This window comes from Argiope bruennichi, chromosome 5 (assembly GCF_947563725.1).
Source record: "Argiope bruennichi chromosome 5, qqArgBrue1.1, whole genome shotgun sequence".
Lineage (NCBI taxonomy): Eukaryota > Metazoa > Arthropoda > Arachnida > Araneae > Araneidae > Argiope > Argiope bruennichi.
The window spans coordinates 75,837,504-75,856,705 of NC_079155.1; the positions used below are offsets into that span (position 1 = coordinate 75,837,504).

Below are 19,202 nucleotides of genomic sequence, written 5' to 3' on the forward strand. Positions count from 1 at the left end.
TTAGAAGTCATTCGACTTACTCGCATTCTATGGAACATTCAAAATTATTCTTTTGATCGAAATGTGCGACAGCTTAAAGTATCACCAAATAATAGAAGTATGTAGAAAATAAAGAAAAATGATGAGAGTGACTGAATAATGTGAGTAAATGATAAGAGTGAATGCCGAATAATTGAAGCATGTAGATAATAAAATAAAATGATGAGAGTAAGTAAATAGATAACACGATAATATCTTGTCTCACTCTAAAAATACAAGGTATTAAACAATTAGCCTTTACATAAAAATGGATTAAATTTATGTAAAGGCATAAAATTTAAAAGCGTTTAAAGTTGAATATGAAAATATTTAATAACAAATTATGTTCCTTTTAAAAGTCACCAAATGTTTGCGGTATGTAGAAAATAAAGAAAAATGATTAGAATAAGTGAACAAATATCATGATAATACCTTGTTTCAATCTAAAAATACAAAATACTCAATCATTAAAAAATCAACCAAATTTTATAAGCGTTTAAAGTTAAATATGAAAATATTTAATAACAATTTATATTCCTTTTCAATACCGCTTTTTTAAATGTATAGTAGAGATATTTTGCAGAAAAACAGTAGTGAGATGTATTTTTTTTTGTCCGGCATTTTTTTTTTTTAAATAAACCTACTGAAGTGGTCACCTCCAAACTTTCTCTTATATTCTATTATAAAGACATAAAATGTGTACCTTATGTTTCTCTCTCTGCATAAAATTGTGGATTTTAGGCAATCATTGAACATCACGAGTTTCATTTTCGAAGTCCCGCAAGTGTATATGAGAATTTTGTACCTGGTAATATAGTAAAGTAATCCAATATGCATTTTGAAGTCTTTTGTAGATCAATTGAAACCAAAATTTGGTGCAGAATTTTAATCAAAGTAACGAGATAAGATGCCAACTTTCATTAATCTAAGTTATTGTGATTTGCATTATCATGTTCATGTACATGCGACCGACAGATGTTCAGATTTTTGACCGCATTGATTAAAAATATGATGAGAAACTGCACTTTAGAGGCTAACATTGTGTACCAAGTGTCATTTTTCCAAACATTTTTAAGTTATCACGTTTGCGTACATGCAAATGAACACAATGACGGATGATCATATTTTTGACAACTTTCCTATCTGCTTGTACTTGCCAAACAGAATTTTTATGAATGTATTTTGTACAAAATTTAATAGAAATTTACAAATATATTGTGGAGATTACATGGTAATTTTTACGCTTCTAATTCAAATGATTAAATGTTAAAAAAAGTGAGTCACCATATTCACAGACTGATATAATTCCAAAAACGCGTTTTTCGCAGTCGGAGAGTTCTGAAAATGTGGATATTCGGCAAAGTCTCAAATTCAATTTTTTTATATTTAAAATACTTTTTCTTTGTGTATCAGAAAGTAGAAAGTAGCGAAGATATAACTTTTAAACCTAATATACATTGTTGAAGAGGAAGACAGCTTTCTTCATCAAGATTTCGAAATGAATTCTGGGCGGAAAGGTTAAATAGGATGAACTAACTTCATTTGTAGAAAAAAAATCGCCTGAAACATCCAAAATATATTGGAACGTAAGATATAAATCAACGATTTAGCACCTCGATAACACAAGCGTAAATAATATCGTTCTATCTGATCTGACTGGGAAAGCCCACCTCGAGAAATTAGTTAGGATTACTTTCACTTTTCCTAATATGGTTATGACAAGCATCAAAATACTCATAGAACGGTTCAAGGATCCTACTTGAAGTTTGAACCCTATACAAATTGCTTGAATCTCACAGAAGTTCTCAATCAGTGGCTTTATGAATTTTTTTTTTCCTTTAAATTAACGTTCTCGATGACAAACTGCTTTGTATTTGTGCAGATTCATCTATAAAAAGGGATGGTAGGTCTCAATTGACGTAATGAGTTGCTCCATTCCATACCAGTAGATCTTCAGCTATGGATCTTAGAAAGTAAGTGTACATTTACTGCAATTTTTTTCTCAGCCAAAAGACGCGAATTCTCTGTTTAAAATTCAAAGTGCTGTCTCCCTGTTATAAGTTTTGACTTTATACAAGACCAGATTCTTCTTCTGTAACCAATATCTCTAAAATTTATTGGGCCAGCTAATTTTTTCGGCTAAAACTGAAAGCAGCTGTTAAACGATTTATTTCTAATAATCATTGCTGAAATTTCATAGTCGACTGTAATTTTTCTAACTTTTGAAAAAAAATGGTTTAAATTACTTTTTTAAATTCAAACAAAGCGTTTTTCTTTAATTTCAACTCATGATATTTCGTACAGTTTAGAAGATGTCTGAAACAAAAATATGAGCAATCATGATTATGCCAAAGTAGTTGGTTGTTATAGTATTTTATATTATAATTTCAGCTGAAATTTCAAATACTATAAATTTAATAAAACAAGGGTCGTTAACGCAAATTTTGCTGGAGATTTTTTTTCTTAATAAAAAGAAAGGGAACGTTCAAAATCTAAATGAAACCAACAATGTTAAGGTCTAAACGAAAAAATAAAAGACACTGAATCCTTCTCAGCTTGGTGTATATTGAATAATATATCTCTAAGTAATTGTATAGCATAAATTCGTGCACGATTTTAAGTCTTCAGCTTATTTCTATCAAATATGTTTTTTTTTTTTGATCATTAAAAATACTTTTCTCCCATTTTGCTTACAAAACAAAGAAAAATATCAAGATAAATATTTTCGGAAACTTTAAGTATTTAAGGAATAGTATTTTGCTCTACAATTTTGAGTATATTGACTTGTCTTTTCGATATTTCAATAATGGAGTGAAAAGTAGGAAATACAAGTACTAATAACTTTACTTTTTAATTTTAATCTGTGATGTTTATTCCAAATTAAGAATATTCTTTCATTGAAAAATGTTCGATTATTAACTTCCCATTATTTATCGCACTTTTCGCCCTCCATGTATAATTTCAATAAGGGAAATTTAATTAATTCTTGGACATTTACACGCCTATCGGGATGCAGGAAGTCGCTCACCACTCGCTTTTCCCAACGCTAGTGATGAGCCGCTACACGCCTATAAAAAGACTGACATAAAAGGATTTATAAGTGTAAAGGAATATAATCGAAATTTTAATAAATAACTGCAGCCATTACAAATTTGATGTTACTAGTTCATAAAAGTTCTAATACTCATAAAATTCATACTCATAGAGTTCATAAAAATAATTTTCAAGTTTCATGTTCATATTTATAGAGTAGTACAGTAATTAAAATTAAAATTTTAAAATTTATTATAAATGAGAAAAGAATGCTACTTATATAGAATTCTAATTATGCATTTCTTATTTCATGTGATTTATATGTAGGCACTTTGGAGTTTAATTTAAAAAAAAATTTAGTCAACAGTGATGCTGATTATTTGTGAATATTAAATACAGCATTATAAATCGGAAAGTTCTTTCTCACTACTATTTTGACAAACAAAATAAGTTCTAAGTTTTCTAATGAAGTATCATTAAAAGTGGATTGAATAACCTCTTCACATTTGTTATTAACTTTGATTAAGTTAGCATTTGGCAATTTCTTCTATTAATTAATAAATTAAGAATAATTTCGAAGATATTATGTCATAATTCACATAATCATCGAAATAAATCTCAAAACGAGCAGGAAAATGAATACAATTGAAACTTCGTGACCTTTGTTTGTACAAAGGACTTTTATCTCTATAAAGGCTGCGACTAAATAGGGATTGTGATGAAAATTTGTATAAATGAGAAGCATATAAAGGGTATTTTTCAGCATAGATATTTTGAATTTCAAAGTATTACTTCGAATTTATTGTATATTTTTATGTAAGGAGAAATTAATTTATGTAAGGATATCATAAATGATTTTGTTTAACTTTACACAATTATCTTAAATTGAACGGACAAAACTTTTCTTAAAGTGTTTAAAATTAATTTTTCTTTGATATTATTAACCTCATGCCAGGAATTTACCGACAAATGACTCGCCAAATATAACAAGATAGATTCAATAGAAATGCTAAATTCATGCCAAGGGTTTATATTTCATAATTATTGTACGCCAATGCTATGGAAGGCGTTCTCTGGGATAACATCTTTATTAGGATTTTATGCGAGAAAGTTTTGTGAAGACCACTCCTTCTGACTTCTAATAAATTATAATCTATAATTACAGCGCAATTTTTTATTATAATCTTTTTACTAAATTATAATTTATAATTGCATTGCTATCTTTTATTATAAATTGTGTTTGTAAATGAAAATTACATAGGAAGTTGGTTGTGTTTATTGCCTTCCAAAGAAAAGCATTTCATCTTGCTAATCAAGCATGCTATAAAAGCGACGGAATCTGTGTTTTTAAAATATAAAAAATGCAATTGTTAATAATCATTGAAATGTATTTAAAAAAATTAGTTCTATTGAAAAAATTCTAAAAATATTAAAAAAGAAGAAAAAAATGTAAAGAAAAAAGAAACGGTGTTCTACACACATTCGCCAGCAAAATAATTTATTTTGGAAGAAAATTGTGCATTCCACTATTATAAAAAACTAATTGCCATAAAAGTGAAAAAAATTTGAAAAGGAATCTAAAGACATTAGATTGCTAATGCGTTTTTTTATGAAAATAAAATAATAAAAAATTATTTGAAACATATTAATTCCGTAGTTTTTCTTATAGATATTTGGAATAATATGAAGTTTGATGTTATACTTTTAATAAAAAGCATTTACTTCCAGAAAACGTTTTTAAAAATATTACAACATTTGGCGAGATTTGCATGTATCTATGAAACTACAGTGAAAAAAGAAATATTTATTACTTTAAAGTAAAAAGGAAAATTTGACAACTCTGTTTGCTAAATCAATAAGAAAATTTCATAATGGATTTATAATTATTGCCAGGTTTTCATTTAATAAGTAAAAATTAATAGTTGAAATAAATATAAAAATCAGATGTTCATATTGCCAAATTAATATTTTATTTCCAATATTTAAAAAGGAAATACAATTTTTTAGTTATTCACTAGTCTAAGCATCTCTGAATCTAAATCCAGCATTAAATTCTTATAAAAAATGAAACCACTTCCCCATGTTCTAATTAAATCCACAAATGTATCATATATGAGCTTTCAAGAGTTAGGATTTTTGAAAAAAGAGTTGAAGTGTTTGCTGCAAAAAGAAGGTTGCTCCAGTTCATTCAAGTTTGCAGAAAACCGGCGGTAGCACCAGGACCTCTGCATTGCAACAAACCAATGAGACAAACAGCTCCTTCGCTTGAGTTAACGCAAGCACTAACGATTGGAGCTATATCTTTCTGGCAAAAAACGTACAAGTTTTTATTTTAAAACATGATAGTATGTGTAACTTCAAATTCCCCTTATTGGAGCTACATCCTTTTTGCAGCAAACCCTTCAACTGAATTAAAACTATTAAAAGAAAATGGAAAGATGTAGAAGAGAAGCCTATGTTAAACTGGCAAGTGTATTATTGTCATGGAAATTATTGTAAAAAGCATTTTTATCTTGAAACTTAAAATGCAAAATAATAGTTAAAAGCAGTAGCATTGTAAACAATGTCAGTAAAAATATCGTTGCGGACGCCTTTTCTATTACAATTCACTCAAATGATCAAAAGATCCCCAGATGAGTGATATACTCACGAAAAAGTGTATTAATCAGTGTTCTTAAATGCAATTAACGACCTTGATTGTATATCACAGCTCTTTATTAACGGACAAACACATTAAAAATACTACACTATCTATAAGATGTTGCCATACGGCACAAGCTAAACAATTATTTCCTAGGTTATAGGTGGACTGTTTAAATTCAGATATTGAAAATAATATTACACAATCATAAATTGAACAAAAAATAAACAGAGAGAAATATTTTACATGTTACAAGTATATTTCACTAGTACCCTTGAAATCTTATTTCTATTACAATTCAATCGTTTAAAGAATGTATTCACAGAATTTGTCTTAAGTTGTATTTCTTATTAAAAAAAAAGGCAATAACGGAACTTTTTTTACATTGTCTCGTCCCTTAACAAAGAATACATTTATTTCTGTTAATAATTAGTGGTCTTCGGTAACCAGATAGTTTTCTAGAGATTTTTGGTTTATTTAATTTCAGTTAAATTATTTAGATATAATTTCATGATCATGATTTCATCAAAATGTTAGACATGAAACTCGTGTTGTATCAATCGTCTTACAAATGTTTTTGTTCATTGTGCACATGAACCTTTTTTTTTTTAATGAAGATCAATCCTAGGACAACTGAACATTATTTAAAATCTAAATTGATGGTTCACTTATTTTCTAACTTTCGTTTTATTGTACTTCACTTTATTATTCGTTTTGTAAAGAATATAGATATGAAACAAAATTCTTTTTCTTTATCTTTCGACAATAGGGGAAAATCAAGGAGAAAGGAGAAAATCTATTGTTAGAAACTGGGTCAAAAAAAAGTTTTAAAATTGCATAAATTTAGAAAAATTTGAGCTAACATTGAATTAGTATCATCAAAAAGAACTTATTAAAAAATTTCATGATGACATAAAATTTATTTTTGTGGTGTAATAATTTCGGAAGTTATGGCGGATAAAGCCAACATTTCGATTCATTTTTAAATAATAAAATTCTAATCAAAATTAAAATAAAATCGCTTCTAGGTGCACATTCTCACCTTCAAAAGTATATATGTACAAGTTCAGCATAGCAAGTTAAACGGTCTGACCTGTAGAACGCCAACGCATTACTATGCCTATTTTCATTTATACTAGAAAAAAACTTAATATGAGAAAATCTTTTAAAAATTCTATTTGCTTCTTTATCTCCCAATTTTCATTAAAAAGGACAAAAGAATTTCGTTTTCTCATTATGTCCATGCGTTTTATAAATAATCATGATTTTTTGAAAAAGAATAAAAGAAAAGAAAATTCTCCAATTACCCCATTACTTACAATTCTCCAATTACTTTTATTTTGCAACTATTAATTAAATGAATATTTTTTTCCAGAATACTTCTAAGCATTTTGCTTGGATTCGTTTGCCTATCTTCAGTACTAAAAGGTAAGAGCATTTTTAAGATCATTTCAGAAAAAAATATATCACGATTCTTGAAGAGCACATAAGAAACGTAAAATAAGAAATTTAAATATATATAATTTCCAATTTCAATGACCATTACCTGTATTTTTTTTAATAATTCTTTATAACAAATTGAAACCAATATAGCAATATAAATAAATTAAAACCCAATTACTATGAAGCGCATTTTTACAAGCTAAATATGTTCCATGTAGGTTTTATTTCCGACTTCTCTTATGAAGAAAAAATGATATTTTGTACTTGAATTTGAGAGGTTTCACTGAAGTATTTCTTTATTTATTGAGCCTATAGAATTCGAATTTTTGGATCAAAATCTATAATTGAATCAAAAGCATGCTAGTCTTTTACGGCGAGGAAAACAGTGCTAGTTCAAAGCATTTCGAACAAGTATTTTATGACTGAAAAATTTATCCGAAATGAGTCACGAGCTTAAAATTTGAACTTGGGTTCTTGTAAAGTAAACCTTAGAAAACCAATATAAGAAGTTAAAAAGAAGCAAAAAGAAAATATTCTAGGGTTGAATGATTATGGAAACAGCTAGAAATGCTCTTAATCTAGTTTCACCATATTCAACTGGTTTCATATTGCTTTGAAATAGCCTGGATATAAATTAAATCGTTTTGGATTATCATTTGATAATTATTTCAGAGTGAACTTTAAGAAATGAAAATTATAACAGGCACAGTTATTTTCTCTTATAGTATCTGAGCAAAATTCTTTCATTCCATTACTGCTCATTTTTTATTTCGAAAATTTGAATGACAGCAAGGATTTCTGGAAGTGTTCCAAAACTATGCAAATGATATATTTTATCTGCAATGCAATAGAAAATATTCGATTTGACATCTCTACATTATAGCATCTTATGTTGTTTAGAATAAAAATTATTTCAGATTTTGAAATAATATCTTGTCCTTTTAAAAGAATCGATAAAATGAAGATGTTGTTATTATTGAAAATTTGGTTCTTTCATTTTATGGTACATGACTACGCTTGGGACGAATTTTTTTGAAAAATTCTTATTTATATTTTTCATATTTTGCAAAAAATTTAATATTAAACAATTATGAAACAAATAAATATATACATATAATGGAAAAGCCAAAGTTTTCGAAAATTGAAAAAAAAAAATCATGTTTAAAAAGAGATATAAAGCAAAAAAATTATAGTTCAGCATTTTATGAAATAATTTGCTAAAGATTTGAGAGGTAAGAAATATATAATATCACTTCCTAATTAAGAAATAACCTAACTAAGAAATTTTCATCCAATTGTTAATTACCGCGATTTGACTGCAAAATAACATTAAAATGTTTCAATTTGTTTGCCTTATGAAGCGTTAAAACCACTGCAAAATCTTTTTAAATGAGCGGATTATTTATTCTATATTTCAGGAATTACAAAATTTACCACGTAATTATCATGCCAAGTTTGAATAAAAAATATGCATTAAATTTATATTTATAAGGTCTTTATTAAGAGGATTTTACCAAAATTTAGAAGAAAAAAAATAGTTCTTAAAGATCTAAAAAAGCATTAAAACACAAATAATTCAAGTATAAAAATGGATGTTATATTACAAAAAATTATCTATAAATAAGATTCAACAGATTTATAAAAAGAATTGTCGAGAAATAAAGAATATTGCATAAAAACATTTTGATAATTCCACTAAAAATCGACATTTCAATGTTGACAATGTTTAAAACTTAGTGTTACAACAAACTTCCCGGAGACCTCGAGGCTTAAAATTTAGATACAAACTAGAAAGAGTATGGTTTTCTATAGAATATTCTTTTTTACGTATGTAAGCTTAATTAATTTTAAAGGTGCCGTATAATAAACCTAATGAGAACTATTTCCACAAAATATAATGCATTTTTTGTAGATACTGTTGTTTAGAAAATAGATAGATTACGGCTTATTTTTAGAGTTCTCGGTAAAAAAATTACAAATCTATATTTTTGAGTTCATGTATACTGGATTTCACATTATTTAATTTAGAGCATCGATACTTTTTTAGAATATTTCTTTTCCATGATATTCTGTGGAACTTTCTACACTTACGTTATAAATACAGAGTGATCAAGAAATAAAAGAAGGGTGTTCGGAGCTCTGTAGCGTATTGTGTACTGGACGAAAAATAACAAAATTTGGTCACCATACACATTAAAGTACGCGGTTTCTATTTGTCAAGAAAAAAAATTAGTACCAAAAAACACCGATAGGGAAATTTCTGGCACTGCGATCGAAAACTTCATTATATAATTTGCATTTACGGTTAATTTGTGATACGATATCGAGGATAACAGGAAGGGTTGCGGGAATTCAAAGTCATTTGCCCGTAGATGGCGTTGTCACTAGGTTAACGTGCCTTATTAGTCAAGTTGTTTTATCAGCGGGATGAAAATGCTACTGCTGACTTTACAGCAGTAACAGTAACGTAAAGGACCGATGATCATAACTAACTTACGAAGAATGGTTGAAAGATTTGAAACAACAGGAATTTTTGGTGTATAACCAGGCCGAGGACGTAAAGGTTTCTTCAAGCCGAGGGCGATTTCTGGTTGTGGGGTTGTCCTGTTATTTCAAGGACATGTTCCTGATATTCCTACTTTAAAAGATAAAATAACGTCACATGTCAGACGAATAAATGCCGATATGTTTCGAGCCACAGTTGAAAATCTCGTGTACCGTATGTAATTATTGGAAAATCAGTCTGGTGGTCACCTTGACCCAAATTTCATTAGTATTTGGTGTGTTGCTATTTACTGTTTCCATTGACAGTTATGTATTCTTTTTCCTCACATTATGCGCTTGCAGCGCCAGGATTTCCTCTATCGGCGTTTATTGGCACCTTTTATTGACAAATCGAAACCGCATACTTTAATGTGTATGGTGGCCAAATTTTGTTATATTTCGTCCAGTACATAACACGCTACAGAGCTCCAAACATCTCCTGTTATTTCTTGATCACCTTTTATATAATTGGATTTAGTAGAGTTTAGTTAAATTACATTTCGTTTTGAAACATCACGGCGGTTATTTTGGTACGAACCTCGTAATTCTGAACTACCGTCAGATTACAAGGTCGGAACTTAAATCGGCGCCTTTGCTTAAATTTTTGCAGCACCTAGCGGGATTATATGAGTGAGATACTTCATCTGAGTACACGAGCTTACACGGATCAGTTTCGTAGGAAATTTAAATTTAATTTAAAAAGATCCATAGAAAGTACTTTTTGTTCGTTGTTTTCACATTTATTATTCATATCTCAGAATATTGATTTGGTGGTTTACGAATGATGATTAAAATAAACCAATTACGACGCTTTGTATTCCTCTGCTTATATCAGCATTCACATATCAGTTGCAAGTTGTTAGAGTCATATGTAACTCATTGGACCTCATTTCCTAAAATGCTGAAAACACTTCTAGATCCTTAAAAAATCCCGTGCCGCCTATTTTGGGTTGTGTAAGCATCAGTTATACAAAGTTGAAAGTTTTGCGAAGTTGAACCTCATGCATTTGCTGTCTATTGTAACTACAAAAGAAGATGTTTGTTGGGGTGTAATCCGGTTAGCATTGAGGCTACACAGTGTTACAACCTAGGTCAATGATTTACCATTCAAATACCTCGGACTGATACAAATCCAGTTAGCATTGAGACTACACAATGTTACAACCTAGGTCAATGATTTACTATTCAAATACATCGGACTGATACAAATCCAGTTAGCATTGAGGCTACACAATGTTACAACCTAGGTCAATGATTTACCATTCCACTACCTCGGACTGATACAAATCTGGTTAGCATTGAGGCTACACAGTGTTACAACCTAGGTCAATGATTTATTATTCAAATACCTCGGAATGATACATTTTATGCTTGTATACTGCTGCGAAAAGAAGTAAATAATATTTTTGTCAAACAATCCATATTTGAAAAAAAGGAAGCCATTCAGAAATTTTTAGTTATCTTTTCAGGACTTTTTCAAAGTGAAGCACAATTACTCATTCCTCTTATATAATTCATGTACTGCAATTGTCTTTCGGCCTTAAATCGGCTGATTATTGACTTTACGTCAGTGCAGAAAAGGAAGAGATTCCAAAGGACAGTATACATCCATTTTACCTTTTTTATAACAATATTAGAGGATTACCGTCATGATTATAGATTTCAATGTTCAAAAGTTAAAAGATGGCGAGGAAATGTTTATTCAAAGGTGTGTACAAACTATATCCAAGCATGCGCAGTTGGAGATAGTTGATGCAAATCGTGGTTCAGATTTGATGACAGATTCATAAAATAATGGGCGATGATAAATTCAATAAAATATTATCAACAAATTTTGAAATACTGTGTTCTCATACTAATGAAAAGATACTTTTGGACCAATTTTGGGATAAAAGTATTAGAGCATATTGTAAATCAAAACAAAGAAAAAGATTATACAGAAAATATCCAAAAACCGAGAAAAGAAAATAATTGTGACAAAAGACATTTTCTTTTCTGTACTGGGTTTCCAGAAATCTGATAAGTATGAAATTAGATTTTTTTCCGACTAATGTAAATTTAGACTTTGCATCTCATCCATCAACAACAACAACACAAACTAATCATGAACAAAACTGAAAAATATTACACAAAAAAAAATTAATTTATCATTTTTATAGACATTTTTAAAAAAGAAAATCTTATTTATTTGTTGTTTATATATAAAAAGTGACACCAAACAGCTTAAAAATAGTAGCATTTCAATAATTTGTGCAGTGATAAACAAGAGATGCTTGGGATTTACATAAATTTATTCATAAAGAATGTCACTTATAATGTGAATTTCTATTATGAAAAGTACTACATACTAACATTTCAACTGGACTTTCTAACTGGACTTTCTTTTTATTCAGAGAAAAAGCTAATCCATTTTAATTCGCATTTCAGCTGAGGATAACGATCATTCCTGTGAAACACAATGTGGAGACAGTTGTTGCCCTCACGAAAATGGAGTATGCTGCGAAGGCAGCTCAGGGTGTTGCCGACAGGGTCAAACCTGCTTGCCTAACACCGATACTTGCCTCGGCTTGAATTTTACAGCACATGGCAATGTGACACTTCATTCCGAACAAGTCACGCCCTTTACTGGGCTGTACTGTCCCAATAGAACAACTGCCTGCAAGGGAGGTTGCTGTCCTTTTGCTGATGCTGATTGCTGCGAGAATGGTTATTGCTGTCCGAAAGGAACCCATTGCTCAGTAGATGCATGCATTGTGGATGGAGTTCCTAGTAAGGCACTGAGGAAGGGGTTGGCCGGAAAAGACCCGGAGAATAACATTATGGGACTGAAACTGAAAAATCTTGGTATTCAGATCTGTCCCGATAAACTGCACTTATGTCCCGGTACAGCTGAATGCTGTAGAAATGCTAATGGTCAATGGGATTGCTGTCCAAAAGTTTCTAATTTAAAAGGTATGTTTGCTGTTGTAGTTAAAATTTCAGATCCTTTTAAAAAATGATTTTTTAAAGGTTATTATTTGTTTGATTTGATTAATTTCATATTATTAAAGATGAAATTTTATAATCGATTTTTTTTCACGCCTCCTGATGTGATCGAGCTCAGTTTTGAACAGTTCTATATTTCTGATGTATTTTTAAAACTTAATCCATAATAATAATTCAGTTAATTTTATTTCGTTTTAATTTTATATTAAAGGTGATATTGGGTAATGAATTTGAAAAAAATTACCTGCGAGATTTCTTAATAATTATATTAATAAATTTTGAATTAAATGAAAACTACTTTAATATAGAAACTAGTGAAAATAAATTTTCATAAGAAATAGATAATATTTTTAATCAGAAGTAAACGTTTCAAAAGTGTGGAGGTACTGCATTTAATAAAAAGATATAAGTTTACAATGAATATAACAAAAAAGAGAATCCATAATAATTTATTAAAAATTTTAATACATTTTAAGCTAGCCGTCTTTAGCGAACATATTGGTTATATTTAATTTTAGTTAAATGATTTGGATATTATTTTATGTCTGTGACTCCATGAAATTATCAGTTACAGAAACCGTATTATTTTAATTATCTTGCATATGTTTTGTTCATTCTGTGCATGAACATTTCCAATGGAGACTAGTCCTATGACATCACATCGCTATGAAAAAGATAAATTCGCGGTTCATATATTTTCTAAATTTTTCGGTATTGTAGCTTCACTTTTGTTTTTGTAAACTATACAAATTTAAACAATATCTTACTTCTTTAGCAATAGAAGAAAATCACAGTGGTTTAATATTTTATGAAACAAGGAAAATGGTTTGAACTTCAAGGTAACGGTGTGATGTATTTTTGGAAATTAAAAAGAAAAAAAATTATAAACTGCCACAATTAGAAAAAACATTAGCATGATTGTTAAATTGCTATAATTGAAAGACAATTTTTCAAACTTCAAAGTGATGTGAAATTAATTTTTTGCAACAATATTTATTAAATTTGCTTAATTTTTAACTAATTTAAATTCTAATTAAAATTTAAAAAATGATTCCTTCTACTCTGCACACCTTCTACTCTTTATTGCATATAGGGGCGATACTTGTTTTGGTATTATAGTTTAGGTGAGTACCCATATTGACAGTAGTATATAGAAGCAAAATTTGGTAGCTGAATGTCATACAATCTGGTCTATAGAACGACAATACACTTACAAATTTATCTTTATTATAATTGCTTTTAGTCCCTGACGTTTTTACAATATTTTATATAGATAAATAACACTTCTCAATACTTTTCATGTGATATAATCTATTTCAATCTTTCAGATTTGATATTTTCAATCTAAAACAAATATGATAGAATTTTTCATTTCTGTTCATCTCTACTAAGAGTAAAGGTGAATGCATGTGTGTTTGTGCGTGTTCGGACGTTCTGCAGACCAGATGTTCACCAGCTTCCAAATTTGTCATATATATACTTTGGAGGGTACAAAAATGTACCTTGGAGAGTTTTTTTAAAAATCCCTTTTAATTAAAAATTAAGCAAAATTTTGGAGATTTCCCGAGATTACTTTCGAAACTATTACAGCTAAAAAAATGCTTTTACATCATCTTAAAATTCAAAAAAATATTTTTTTCTATTATATCAGTTTTTTTTGAGATCATATTTTTTTTCATATTTTAATTAATTTTTAAAAATATTTTAAGCATATTCTATAACAATATGTTACGTTATTGAAGTGTAACTCAAATCGTTTTCAATATTGCTACTAATATTTTATCCTGGCTTTTTTAAAATCCCTTTTTGTTCACCAGGATACGAAAATTCAGTATATTTTTCTATGTTAATAGAGTTTAAATATAATGTCTTCTTTTAATAAATTTTTTGAAATTTCGTTGTACTTGCAATTGATCTTTATTTTCAGACTCAAACAATGGTGAAACTGTTTTAAAGTTCAATTTTATCACACTTTTGCTATTACTCATTTCAGTGATATGGTTATATAGACAGAAATTTAAGTAAATGCATAGCATAAGAAATGGAATGGTTTAAGACTTCTGAAATAGTATGAGCTTTATGTCTAACAAAATTCGAATATAAGAATATTTTTCTAAAGAAGCCATTAAGATCACACAAAATATTAATTGAAAGTTAATCATAGTTAAAAATATCATATCGTACACCTATTAAAGGAAAAAAAACAACCTCCATCATATTTGTGTTTGGATGCGAAAAATTACTCATTTTCTTCTTGTAATATTTGGAGAACTGAGATGAAATTTGTTGCTTACTAAGGGACAATTATATGCATTTTAGAAAACTAATAAAAGTGTTTTTAAAAATTTCGATTTTATTTTAATTTTACAATTTTGAATTTTATTACTCTCGCAGAGTTGAGGTAATGATTCTATTTTATAGACCTATTGGAACCTCTATTTATATTGTAATGTAACCTATGTTGTATTGTAACTTCTGTTTATTCGGTAAATCAGTATTTTTTACTATTTAGTTATATTTTACACCATTTAAACTTCAGTTCATCAGTTATAGTGCGAATTCGTAAAGCCGTGTTATGTAAGCTTTTGTTGTTTTAGCAGTCAAAAGTTTGAATACTAAAATCAAACATGCCACCTCTCGAAAACAGCTTTACCTACAATATTCATATTTAGTTTCTCCCATTTATTATATTTAAACTTCTTGTATCTATATACCTGACCTCAAAATGCTTTATCTTAAAATATTATGCTTCGTTAATAATTATTTTTGGTAAAGTAAACTTATGATACGCCATTACATTTAAAGTCATCTTGAAAATTGTCCAAAACTGAACCGTGCAATGATATGTTTTCAGAGATGTTTTAAAATCTGCTCATGCATTTTTAATTTTAATTCTATTTGTGTTTGCATTAGGTTTCTATTATGAAAATATTTACTGATGTCCAAAATTTAGGTTTTAAATTAAGAAATATTACCATATTAGGATATGTGTTCGCATACATCAAACTCAAACAACTTACTCATATGCGAATTACTATTATCAATAATTTAGTATCGATAATTAATTATTAGTATTATATTAATTATCAATAATTTAATGTCAATAATCAATTATTAATATTATATTAATTATCAATATTTAATAAAATAAACCTGAATAAAAAAAAGGCACGAGTAGTCTTCCAGAACCTTTTTCACTGATAAAGTTGCTAATACCCTCCCTTCTTCTATTTAAAATTATGAATAAAGTGTAATACCGTGAACGCCATGAGTGCTCATACATTTATTTTCACAGTTCCTCACATGATAGTTGTGTGCTTCCTAGTATAGAAAAGAAAACTTATGAAGAATTACGAAGGAGCCTATTGACTTGCGATCACTGCGATTAATGTGCAAGCAGCAAAAAACTGAATATATATTTTGAACATCTCTTTTCGAACGACTGAAACCAAATTTTAATGTAGAAATCCAACTGCTGTCATACGATCATACTCCAAAATTTCATTTATTTAAGCCATTCCGTTTTTGAGTTATAGTGTTTATCTGAATGAGAATGTACGGCCGACAGCCGGTCAGCTCTTCGACAGTTTGACTCAAAATTTGTACGCATCTCTATCCTCAAACAGTTTTAACAAAAATAGCAAATACAGAAACCAAATTCTGTGAGCATATAACTGTAAAACATAACTTATAACAATTATCTAATTCTAAATATAATTGCTTTCAGGATAAACGATTTTAATGTAGGGATATTATTGGGAAAAAGAGTTGATATCAATAGTGGATGCAATGTCATATTACCCTTATTAAAGTCTAGCAGTTATCTAAGGTCCGGTAGTTATTACCTATATTAAATCTAACAGTAAGCTGTTAGATATAATTCTATATAGGGAGGTTACATACCATCCAGCGTGTTACCTCTTCATATAGAGTTTCACATCCTCATCGGAGTAGTAACTTTCTACAATTTTAGAGGAATAGCAACGGATTCCAAACTTTTTCTAGACGAAGGCATGTCAGAATTGTTACTTGTTCAATTTGAAACATCATTGAAGAGGACATGACAGCAGTCTTTCTATATTCATGAATGGTATTCTTGTTACTATGCAAGCTGGTCTTTTTCCTATAATGAGTTGAGAGGAAAGTAAATCTGTGATTGCCATATGTAGGATCATTCTCTGCTAAATGTCCAGGTACAATTTATTAGGATACTTTTATTCGACGTGCAGCAGAAAAATTCCCAAAACGTTCTTTCAAAGTATCCCTTCGTGTCACTGTATATTTAATGGCACAATTCTTTTGCAAAGGCAAAGACGATGATAAGAGTACGTCTGTTCACATCACGATGCAAGAGCAAAGTGTCAGAATGTTTCCCCTTAGTAGTTTTATTATGAGCTTCCGAGAGAGATTTTGTTGACACGTGCCGACTTCGGAAAAGGAATGTTTGAAAACTCCTTCATAGTCGCCAGGGATTCTTATCCCTTCACTCGTGGCATGAAAAAAAAAGAAACTTTTTTTTTTTTAAATAATATGAATTAGTTAAAGATAAAAAATAAGAAATTAATCAAGAATTAAATTAAATTAATGAGATATCATTAGATAAATATTATAAATATTATTAAATTAAACATTCTTTTTAGGTGAATGTTGCTACATGTTTGGATTTATATGGACTTGCTGCACTGATATTCTTCCTGTATGCCATACGTGGGGATGTTGGTGGACATAAAGAGAGCAGCAAGGAATTTTTCTGTCAATTTGTTTTGCTCTATTGTTTACGCATAAAATGCAAATGAGATTAAAATTTTTATCTAGAATTTATAGTGTATAATTTTGTACGTAGCATATCCTGTTAATGCTTTTCAAGATTACTTGTTATATGTATTCTCTTTATAGGAAATTAATGAAAACATTAAACATTTTATTCTGTTTCGTCCTTTGTGTATTAATTCTTCACAAAAGCCAGAGGGAATGGTCTCCCGAAAATTTTCTCGCATACTCTCTAACAGACTTTTCATGCCAGAGAACGCATTACATGGCACTTGCGTACAATAATTAGAAAATATTAACTTTTGGCATGAATTTAGCATTTTTAATGAATCTACCATGTTATCCTTGGAGAATTATTTGGTGAATATTCTTTGATATTCGTTAATAGTATTCAAAAATTTAATTTTGTGTTTTAAACAAGTTTTTCTCGACCGATTAAAATAAAAATTTGACACAGAATCTTAGTTAAAGTCACAGAATCACATACCAAATTTGATATATTTAAGTGATTCCGTCTTTGAGTTGATATACATTATATGGTAGGAAAATTGTGTTTTTAGTAAATAATCAATACTTTCTTTAAAATATATATACTAATTAGGGGAATGTTTCACCTAGTTTGCATTCCCGAGAGTGCTATAGTACTTCGTTCCAAAAGCCATTGGTGGGATTGAAAGCATTATAATATAATAAGCAAAAAATGTACCATGGAAGTTTTTTCAGATAAATAATTTGATCAAATTTTATAACCTTTTTGTTTATTAATAAGAAATTATTTGTGTTATATATTTATTTATACACGTAAATAAAAATTGAAGGCCCTTCTGTGTTTTTGTTCGGTCGTTTGTTAGATTAAATATTATACAATTCCACAACTTTTGACAGAATCGCCCAACATTTGGCATACATGGATTCTTAGCAATTGGAAGAATAAAGTGCACTATTGATAAAAATTCTATAGCCCCCTAAAAAGGGGGTAAATTAGGGTTAAATTGATTTTCTGGTATTATTTTTATTTATTTATTTATTCTTATTGACTACAGGATATTTTAAAATATAATTTTGGAATGTTTAATTGCTCAAAAATTATTTTAATACTTTTTTAAAATATAACTAGCGGGAGTATTCTACTAAAAACTTACGCGCAGATCCTCTGATAAACTGGTCATGCCGGAGAACACCTTATATAACATTGGCGTACAATATTAACTTTTGGCACGAATTCAGCATTTTTACCGAATCTATCATGTTATCCTTGGCGAATTATTTGGTGATTAATCCCTATAATTCGTTAACAGTATCAAATAATCATATTGGTGTTTTAGAGACGTTTTTCTCAACAGATCGAAACAAAAATTTGACACAGAAGTGCATTTTTAGCCATACAAATCGCACACTAAATTCAATATATTGAATCCTTTGTGGTTTTGAATTATCACTTTTACATGTTTCTGGAAGTACAGACCATAAGACTGCGAAGCCCTTGTTAGATTTGGCTAAAAATTTAAGTACAGTCAACCCTCCTATAACGCGGTACTCTCAGAACGCGGTTTCTATATAACGCGGAGCTGAAATTGCGACAGCCCTCCTATAACGCGGTACTCTTACTGCGCGGTTTCCGTTCAACAACGTCCCATCAGTTCTTTCCGTGCACCCAATGAATAGTTTTAACTGGATATGTGTATATAAACATTCAAGCTTATCTCTTAGCCGTTTACGGCATCGGTTTTAGTCGTCTCAGAGCTATTTCACAGTGCGTCTCGTTGGT

The 19,202-nt window shown here is 29.2% G+C and overlaps 1 protein-coding gene across 1 annotated transcript; it reads left to right on the forward strand.

Moving 5' to 3' along the window:
* Nucleotides 1–1,884: 1,884 nt before the first annotated feature.
* Nucleotides 1,885–17,598, forward strand: LOC129968859 (progranulin-like). Its single transcript, XM_056083165.1, has 4 exons — nt 1,885–1,991; nt 7,068–7,120; nt 12,107–12,631; nt 17,305–17,598. Exons 1-4 carry the CDS (start codon nt 1,978–1,980, stop codon nt 17,391–17,393), a joined length of 681 nt encoding a protein of 226 aa, XP_055939140.1. The 5' UTR covers nt 1,885–1,977; the 3' UTR covers nt 17,394–17,598.
* The last annotated feature ends 1,604 nt before the right edge of the window (nt 17,599–19,202 follow it).

Bases quoted from the DNA above. Each gene is read 5' to 3' on its own strand.
- LOC129968859 (XM_056083165.1), top strand. The intron at 7,121-12,106 runs GTAAGAGCATTT...TTCGCATTTCAG, and splicing joins CCTATCTTCAGTACTAAAAG to CTGAGGATAACGATCATTCC. The intron at 12,632-17,304 runs GTATGTTTGCTG...CATTCTTTTTAG, and splicing joins AAAAGTTTCTAATTTAAAAG to GTGAATGTTGCTACATGTTT.